The sequence below is a fragment of the Penaeus vannamei genome, chromosome 31 (assembly GCF_042767895.1).
Source record: "Penaeus vannamei isolate JL-2024 chromosome 31, ASM4276789v1, whole genome shotgun sequence".
Lineage (NCBI taxonomy): Eukaryota > Metazoa > Arthropoda > Malacostraca > Decapoda > Penaeidae > Penaeus > Penaeus vannamei.
Window position 1 is genome coordinate 22780814 of NC_091579.1, and position 10000 is coordinate 22790813.

The following is a 10000-nucleotide window of genomic DNA, read 5'->3' on the forward strand; positions in this document are numbered from 1 at the left end:
CCAAATTCCCTTCCAGAAACCCTTGAAGACATCCAAAAGGGAACACTCCGCTCCATCATCCACCCCCCAATCCTTCTGTTCCTACTCCTGCTACATTTAAAGTATTTGCAGATATTCATCCTACTCCTTCCCAAGTTCCCTCCACCCCCCTTCCTCCAACACCCTCCCAACATACCCCACCCTCTCTACCACTTGAATACTCACATGAATCCTCTCTATCACAACAGTGTCCTTCTCCAGACCCCTCCTCTCCAAACATTTTTCCTAGCACTTCACCACCTTCCCTAGTCTCCCTTTCTCAACCCCTGGATCCTTCTCCTCCTACTTCTCCAACACCCACCTCTGTTTTCCTCGATCAGTGTCCTTACTCCTTCCCCAGTCACAGATACACTGCAATTCACTCAGTTCCTCTACCCCCTTATATTCCCCCAACCCCTTTCCAAAATACATCCTTTCAACCACCCAAACCACCCATACCACCTAAACCAAACCTCCCCCTAAAACCCCATCCTTCCCTACTATCCCTCCCACTCCCTCCTGGATATACACGTGAATCTCTTTTATCACAATATCCTTCCCCAGACCCCACTGTCCCTATCGAACCCGCAGACACTATTACTTCACCTACTCCTGATCCTTTTATCTCAACCCTCTGATACCTAATCCCCTACTACTAATACAACCATATATAACGTTTTCAACTATTATCCCTATTCCTTCCCCAGTCATAGATACAATACAATTTATTTAATCGATCTACCTCCCTAACCTTTCCCATTTATTAATCACTGCTCTACGTCATTTACCTCCCTCCTTTCCTTTTCATTACCATGCTTTCCTGTAACACCCTCTAATCTTTGATATTTAACACCATCCCCTCTCCCCGGAGATTTTTCTATTACTCTTCAATAGCTATCTCTATTCTTCTTAAACATTTTCCCTATACCTTCCCCAGTGACAGATACACTATAATTCACTCAATTGCCCTCCCCTCTCCTTTATACTAATTTCTGCTCTAGTTCACTTGCTACCCTATTCCCCTTTTCATTACCATATTATCCTACATTCTTAAACCTTTGACATCTAACACATTTTATCATAATCTTTTACTCTTCTTTGCCCTTTCCGATGTAATACTTTACCATAGTGCTATATGACCTCTGATGTCTAGCACATTTATTTTCAAACATTAAACATTACCTTCCTAATTGTCTTGTAACATCACTGATCCACTTTGATCATAATGCTCAGGTGATAATCCCAGGAATGAAAAAGTCTTATCAGATATTTCAAGAAAAACTAAGAGAGGAATACGCAGAAGGAACTCCCATTTTCCAGCAAATGGCTGATAACAAGGTAGGGAAAGCCTTTTAAAAAATTATTGGAAAATAAAGCAACACATAACAAAATATTGTCCTTGATATATTTTATTATGCTATCTTTTTTTATATTTTATATATATACTGTATAAATATATATATATTTTTTCTCTCTCAACATTTCATATTGAGATTTTCTTGATGTAGGAGACAATTATTTCTTCATCTGTTTCTCCCTTTTGACTTTAGGGAGAAATTAATGTTTGGACTGAGATAACCAGGCTCATCCTAGGTCGTGCACACCACACCATACCTCTGCTGGCTCAAGCAGCAATGGAGAAATTTGCTGGCGAGGTGAAATTTTTAAAAGATCAGAAGAAAGTGCTTCAAGGAAAAGAAGATACTCAGAGAGTTCCTGCACTGCTTCAAGGGGAAACCATGTGGAAGAGACTCCAGATGCGAGTGCAGGTTGTATTTTCAATTTCAAATATTTTTCCTCTAGCTTTTTTTTTGTCTGTCTCTATTTCTTTGAACAAAAAAAAGTGGATGCATTACTTGATAAATATATTTGATTTAATTTTTTTGGACCATAGTCATTTTAAGTCAATGTTTTAATTGAATACTTAACAAGTGAGCATGGTGAAATGAAAAGAATCCAAGCATCAGTGTGAAAACATTTTATTTTTTCAATCACAAGGTGAATCAGTAAGTCTTTAATGACAATCTTCTATTACATTAAAGCGTCTATTAGGGGATAATGGAGTGCTGCTGTATCCAAGCCATCCGACTTTAGCACCTTACCACAACGAACCACTCTTCCGACCCTTGAACTTCACCTACACTGCCATTTTCAATGCACTAGGATTCCCTGTTACTCAGGTACCTCTGGGACTTGCTCCAAATGGTCTTCCACTTGGTATACAGGTCAGTTTTCCTGTCCCACACTATTATACTACCAATATAATGCACTTTAGAACTTGTTTTCTGGTCGTGAGTAAATGACATGTTATTCAATGGCTCTTTTCTTTATCAGTCAACTCTTTATACTATTTTATGGCCAATTCTGAAAATGTATATGGTTTTTCCTTGGAGAAACATGGTGTTATTAATTTCATGATGGTGAATGAAGCTGTTAACTTGATTTATACTAAATTCCCAATATAGATATTAGCTTAATTCACCTGTATCTCTTTTCTGTCCTTCTCAGGTGGTGGGAGGACTCTACCAAGACCATGTGACCATAGCTGTAGCTGCAGACTTGGAGAAGGCCTTTGGGGGTTGGATCTGCCCTTCAAAGATTTTATGAACAATTTTGTTCTTGTTTTGGACACAGCATTTACTAAATATGAACAAACATTAATTCTGACTTGCCTTTACAAAAACCTAAATAAATTTCCATAAATAACCGGCTTCTTTTATACCACAATTACTTTTTGAGGAACAAAAGAGAAAGAAAATGTAGTTTTTGTTTCCAAAAACAGCTTTATTATTGTCTTGCTTCAAGTACAGTACTGAAATATATCTTATTGCTATAATGAGGATCTGTAAGCTTCATTAATGAAAAACAATAATTCTGTGCCAAGAGAGATATAAATCAGCCCTCTCTCATAAACACAAAAACCTTGTGCAGAGAACAGTCTACAGCTGAAGAAACGTTTTTCAGTTTTTGGTAACTGATGATTATAGTGTGGCATATGCTAGCATTAACTGTATTTTATTAGTACAGCCTTGTTATTTTTCCATGTTTTAAGTATGCTGTGCATAATTTTCATAATGCAATTCTTTAAGTGAAACTGTAAAGCACAATATATATATATCATATTTTTATTTATTTATGGTTTATTAAATCATTTAGTCTTAGAAATATCCTGAGGCTCGGAATCATGTAAATATATTTCTTCTTGTGATGCTTTCACTTTAGCCAGTTGTCAATTCTTTCTTTTTCTGGAATGACTGACCAATTTGGAGACTTTTCATTTTCATTGAGCCAATGGAAATCCTCAATCTTGTCCCAGTAATTAGTTTTCAAATCCAGGCCACTCTTGCAATAATGTTCTTTTAATTCTGGGTATTTGATAGTGTAGGGTGCAAACTGGACATCATGGCAGTTTTCTATGATGGCTGCACCAGTGACATGGAGGTAGAACTGAGTATTTTTGGTATTATGGATACGCAGTTGCTGGCAAGCTATCATGAATTTACAGTTAATGCAATCCTTGATAAAGGCAGACCTTGATGTTGGACCAACAATGACTGTGCAATTTCTGAGTGAGGCTATCTGCAGGGTACTTGGATTTCCTAGGGCTATAACCTTACAGTTATCAAGGTTATGGATGTTCAGCTGTCGGTTGTCAAGCTCCTCTGCTGATTTTGTCAGAGTTTGGTTTGACTGGTCTTTAAAACCAAAGAATTGTTTTTCTATGATTTCATCCAAAGTATTTTTCTCCTTGGAACATCCATCCACACCATCATTTTTCTTTAATTCTTTTGCCTTTGTGCTCTTCTCTCCACCTGTCTTTTTCCTACCAAAGCCAAATTTTTTCTTTGGTTGCAGTTCATCAATCTTACTATGAACTAGATTGTTTAAGGTCTTAATATGCTCCTGAGCCTTCTTGACCTGGAAAGAAGCCAAAAACATGGATGACTCATTCAAGAACTCCTGCATCTGTTGCACATCCTTCACCAACTCATCAAAATAATCCAGCAACTGAGCCTTCTTTATGTTTCCTGCATCATCAATTTTCCTCTCGATGTCATCCTTCATGTTCTGGAAGGTTTCCTGGAAGTAGTCTGCATTTTCTGACATGGCAGCTTGGCCTTGTTTCTCCTGTCGCCGCACTTCTGCCCGCTGTGCTATTTCCTCTGTTCTCTTTTTCATTCTTTCCAGGATCTGGGCCTGGGTCCCAGAGTCCACTGATGTATTCATGGTGCTGTTTTAATATTTTTGTATGTCTAAAATGGCTGGAAACCACTACTCCAAGCAACTACTATAATATTCTGTTTTACCAAAAAAATATATACATTGCATAAATTATCTACATATAATAAATTCAAGAAGACTTTGGCGGCACAGGTGAATTCTTTTGGGCTTCTTTTTCTAGCTGTTCACGAAGTTTTCTGGAAGCTGTGGCTGGGTCATCACCGTCTGCTACATTCTTGAGTACAGTCATAAACTGTGCAGTACGCTGTTTAGCAGCGTTATGATAGTCCTCCTGGTATCTCTCTGGTAACTCCTGATGAGAAAATAAAACACAGTATAAGTTAAATTTGAAAGACAAGACCAATTAGATGTTTCCCAGACACAGAGTGACATAAGTAATAAAATTTGTGATGAATGATAATAAAAATTAACATCATAAAAAAACTACCACGTTTTTCATATAGATCTCTAAAATTCTGTAATTATTCAATACTCCTCACCATCCACTTTCTAAGTTAGAGTCTAATCTTTTTACAAAACTATAACATTTGTTAAAACATATGTTCCTATGTATATGTCCACATGTATGTGTAAATGTGTTTACATACATATGTATTTAACTATGTATATGTATGTTTGTATGTATATACATATATATACAATACCCAACATTCAAAGTTCAACCCAAAGGTGTAAATGTATGAATGGCTTAAGCCACAAGAAAATATCATGAACTTCTTTCAGAGAAGTTACCAAAGACAACTTTTGTTAATGGTTACACATTCCTTTTTGGTCTTTATAAGCTTGAGCCTCTCAGCAGTGTAATCTGCAAGCAACTTCACAATTTCCCATGTTTTTAAGCCTGATTTATGAAGTTCAATAACCCTTACTATATTATCCCTAATAATATTCTTTGGGAACATTACTAGCAATGTCATGCAACCCATTTGAAAGCATAAATGTGAAGAAATCACATCTGAACAGCAACTGCAAAAATTTCAATGACTTATTGTCTTGTGGCGATATGCAAGGTGGAAGGGGAAGGAGAGTTGCCATGTAGTCAATCTACTCTAACCTTTTTTTTTCTTTTCTTTTCTTTATCAACCTGGCTAAAAACAACAGCACTACCATTGGTGCCATTCACACATTTGCACAAGAGGGATGAACATTTAAGTGGTCCATTCTGCGAGAAAGACCGAAGAATGAAGAATGAAAGTGTGAGTTCATTCACACCTGTAAGTGGGCATAGAAGTACATGCATATACATGTATGTACATATTCATATACAGCCAACAGAACTTCTGACTATACATCCAATGTCCTTTCCAAATTTTATCTGACAACATTGACATAATGATTATTTAATGTACCTATTATAATTGCATTGGCCTGTTTTAACAAACTGAAACAACATAAAATATTCACTTCATATACATCCTACTTGGGTTATCATACTTGCCTATAAACAACTTTTGAATGGTCAAGATTTACTGCATTTAATAAATTTGCTAATATGAGAACTGAAACAAAGACAAAAGCCTGTAAATGTGCCAACTATATAAATGCATATTTGCAAATATTTTTGAACCATTCTGGAAAAAAAAAAAAAATGATAGACAATATCAATCACTTATTTGCAGAAATAATACATTAATAAAAACACTTTCTTAAAAACACCTTAATCCCACATTCAGAGTTATTCCATAATATCCAAATTCAAATTTACCTTACACTACACTCAGTATTAAAACTAGATATGTCACTTGCATACTAATTCTTGCAAGCAAGCAATATACAACCTTTGACATTTGTCAGCCACATAGTGTTTAACTTTCATTGCTTCCTTTTTTACACTTGCCATTATGAAACAAAGACAATCACAATTAGTAAGAAAAACAAAAGAAAACATGCACAGTACTTCAAGTTGGGCTTGCAATTAATTCTATAATATCTACAATGTTAAAACAGTAGGCCACATCCTAAAAATTAAAATAACAATAACAGCTAAATAACCTGACCTTGCGCAGTGCCTCAGGGTCACGTTCAACAAGCTTCATGAGAAAATACCCCGCCATGGTGAATCCACTAAGGTAGAACAAAACCTTCGTTGTTGCCATGGTTACCAGGTCTGCAATCGTACCCAAGACAGCATATTTAAAATCAACTCGTGATTTTTGTTCCTTTTTTTAAGCTGATAACATTTTTGGACAAGGGAAAAAAATAATAAATTAAAAAAATCTCTTTTAGTCAACAATACTGATAAATCTCTATCTTTGACTTTACTTTTCTGTATTCAATTATCTTTTTAAACATAAATGCTGAGCTGATAAAAAGCTGCATAGAATTATATTGCTGCTTGAATATGACAACAGATTGCATTTCTTTTACTATAAGTGTCTTTTCCCAGGACTGAAGATAGAAGAGGTGAGATATAGCAAAAAAAATGAGTGGAAAACATTTGATGTGAGCATACTGCACATCCATAAAAAGTGTAAATACCATGTGCACTGTGCATGAAATTTTTTACTATACATGAAAGATGACTTAAATATAGTATACTCCTATTCTGATAAAACTATGAATATTCACTCAACTAAGATACCATGTAAACAAGCATGAAGAATGTTACCTAAAAATAGCCTCCTACAGTGTATCTTTGTTTATAATCCTATATATGCTAATGAAAGGAGAAAAATCTATATAAGGGCATAAATGCTTAACCATTCTTTAAAAAAATGCTGATCAGGAGTGTCCCATCATCAAACTGGATTTTCACCACAAACTTATTGCACATTACTGTAACACTGAATGCCTACTTTTGTCCACATCAAAACACTGACACCTGGCTATACTTCTTACAATAAATACCTAAATTACTAAGAGGAAGACATCATGAATTTCAATACCCAGAAGAGTAACAGAAGCTTATACTACTAATATGAAAACTCTAGTTGTGTGATGTGAGCAATAAAGGAAATAGAATACATTTGTGGACCTTGAAAAGAAACCATTGTTACTTATTTACTCTATGGAATCAACTTCAACGTAATGCTGTAGGGAAAAATGTTCATTGATGCTTTGGTTTGTCAAATGGCCTCTAAATACATGCCCTCCCTGCAACAGTTCTCATACATGCCTTCCCTGCAAGAGGTAAAACTTTTATTTCCCAAGGAAGCACTATAACTTTCAGTAGGTACACTGCAGGACTAATTGTTAAGCAAAATATCAGTAATCTGGTTTTCACAGAAGTTCAAAGGAACCTCATTATTTTTAACATATAACCTCATTATTTTTAAAATATGGTTAATGTTTACATGGTTTATTAGCCACTGGGAATTCGTATATTCATTAATGTTTACATCTAACCCTCTGCTATCACACCAAATTGGTTATGCATCTGCAAGCTATAGAAGAAATTTGTGGTAGTGGAACTAATGAATAAATAAGAACACATCTTGTTGGTTCTCAGGCAATCTACTAACATATTTTATTCACCTTTTCCCATAAATTCTGCCAAACAAGAAAGTATGCATAAGTGAATAGCCTTATCATGCAAGATATTTTGTGCTTCAATTACATCATCAGAAATATGTCAGCATGATTACAAAACATTCATATATCTAACATGATCTGCTGATTCAGCTGACATTTGTAACCTGACTGTCATTATCCAGTCTTGAGAACAAGCTTTAACCTTACACTACCTAAAGTCCTCATACTGCTATAGTGTAACATTACTGAGGCAATCAGCAGAAAATCTGATATAAGACAGAGCCTTTCAAAAATAGCCCTGACACCACCACATACTGCATGCGTTGCAGTAGGTATGATAAAGTTTATTATTGTAAAACAAGTCATGGCTTTATCAAATACTGAGCTGATATCCACCACCAGAGAACTTGCAATGCCATGGTGATGCATGTACATGAAGTTGGATGTATACAAGACAAGAAAGGAGCAAAAGTGAACACGGAGTCTAGAAGCTTCAATTTTTCTAAGGTACAAGTTATTACGCAAGTAATGAGAGAGTGGTCATTGATGTCAGGTGAACTTTCAGCTCATGTCTAATATAAAAGTATGCCTTAAAATCTTGCTAACATGTATATTTCTGTTGAAGATATAAAAAAACTAGTCAAATGCAGAAAATAATAGGAGCAGCGTGTGTCATGACTTGGAAATATAAACAAAAAGTAGGGAAGTTACAAATCATTCAACATTAAGGTGGCCGTCACACTCGAGAACGAAGTTCGTCATATATGATCGGATTTTCACGATTTTTTAATATAATATATATACATATAAACTGATAAACACCACTAAATTTCATATCATTTGAATAATAAACAACGGCGTATTTAAGAAATATGAGTTCATGAAAAATCACAAAGTTTTATATTCACACTTTACCCATTAAACAAACTTGTTGAATAAAATACCACATATACTCTATAACAATACAAAAAGTCTCCATTATAAGGATCTTTGATTTCCTTTTAGTTTAGTGGGAATTTATTTTTTTCTAAATGCTCAGTCCTATGAACTCAAGATATAATATATGGACTTCTATTACGTGAATGAAAATATCCATAATGTAAAAAATCACAAATCTATTCAGCTTTCAAAAGACCCAAACCCCATTAGAATCTCCAAACAGTTATGGAGAAATATAAAAGTGTGTTGGCAAACATATAGTTTCCAGATATCGGGCTCCGAAGTTTAGGATACTTTTCCATCGATTTTTGTTGTTGTTTTGTTTCGTTTTTTAAGAATTCTTATCTCTGTGTCAATCTTTCTGCATTCTATAGCATTCACATGGTATTCTAAAGTGTAGCTAGTACCTGGTCCCCCCCTTTTGCAAAGTACTTATGGCAATAACTGCACATGATTGTAGAATTAGCGTGTGTCATCACAGATTTCACAATGCCTAACCTGGCCGTGTAAGGTATTTCATAAGTATAAACAACTCTTGCAGCTGTGATTGAGATTTATTTCTTATCATGTAATGTTTATTATATACGAACATAACATTTACCATTAGTTGTGTCCCCTTACTGTGTAATGAGGGCGTACTTCTGCAAGATGTGTCGTGGAGGTAGGAGCTATTTACATTTTGTTTCCTAGAATGGCAACATCTTGTCTCCCAGAGTCCTAGTCTTGGCGATAAGCTAATGGGTAAACAGAGTTGCTAGCAAGCTACCAGAGAACACCAAAATAAATTTTTAAAAATCAGAAAAAAACAATTATGTCGAGTGTATTTGCATGGACGCGACAAGGTAAACATCGGAGCGGGAGTCAGATATTTAGTCATTACTCCTTTATTCTTACGTATTTAGCAGAAATATTACGTCTGTGGATTGCCAAAGCCTATGATTACACGAGATTTTTTTCAAATTTTCGAGTATTTTAAAAAATATTTGTCAAAAATCTACGGCGACGGCCCCCTTAATGCAATAGCAGTGATGAGCTAAAGGTCATGGACATTAAGAGAATTTTCAACTTGAGCCTGGAATAACAATGTTTCAATATCTTACTGACATATCAATTTCAAATGAAAATATAAATAAACTTTCTTCAAACATCTTTAGTAATATTACAATAATAGGAAATATATAAAAAAAAAAATAATAAATTCAGATTCACTTTAGAGAGCAAAACAACAAAAAGCTGAATGTATCTGGATCATAAAGTAACAAATTAATTTTCAGTTGAACGAAAGCATGACGTGTTGACAGGTTCATCTAATGGCCACCAAAAGGGTTGC

At 35.1% G+C, this 10000-nt stretch overlaps 2 protein-coding genes across 12 annotated transcripts in view; one reads left to right on the forward strand and one right to left on the reverse strand.

Moving 5' to 3' along the window:
• Window positions 1-2724, forward strand: part of LOC113827619 (fatty-acid amide hydrolase 2-B) — a 16155-nt gene extending 13431 nt beyond the window's left edge. For both annotated transcript variants that reach the window (XM_027380512.2, XM_027380511.2), the window contains exons 10-13: window positions 1252-1356; window positions 1569-1787; window positions 2061-2243; window positions 2527-2724. In XM_027380512.2, coding sequence (XP_027236313.1) covers window positions 1252-1356; window positions 1569-1787; window positions 2061-2243; window positions 2527-2625 — 606 coding nt within the window. In that variant the 3' untranslated portion in view covers window positions 2626-2724. The remainder of the gene's footprint in view (window positions 1-1251; window positions 1357-1568; window positions 1788-2060; window positions 2244-2526) is intronic.
• LOC113827620 (tubulin-specific chaperone C) overlaps window positions 1981-10000 on the reverse strand; it is a 15849-nt gene continuing 7829 nt past the window's right edge. For 5 of the 10 annotated variants that reach the window (XM_027380514.2, XM_070143951.1, XM_070143953.1 and 2 more), the window contains exons 5-6: window positions 6258-6367; window positions 1981-4552 (exon numbers count right to left, since the gene is read on the reverse strand). In XM_027380514.2, coding sequence (XP_027236315.1) covers window positions 3232-4245 — 1014 coding nt within the window. In that variant the 5' untranslated portion in view covers window positions 4246-4552; window positions 6258-6367 and the 3' untranslated portion in view covers window positions 1981-3231. The remainder of the gene's footprint in view (window positions 4553-6257; window positions 6368-10000) is intronic. The other 5 variants (XM_027380516.2, XM_070143955.1, XM_070143958.1 and 2 more) reach the window with 1 other exon arrangement.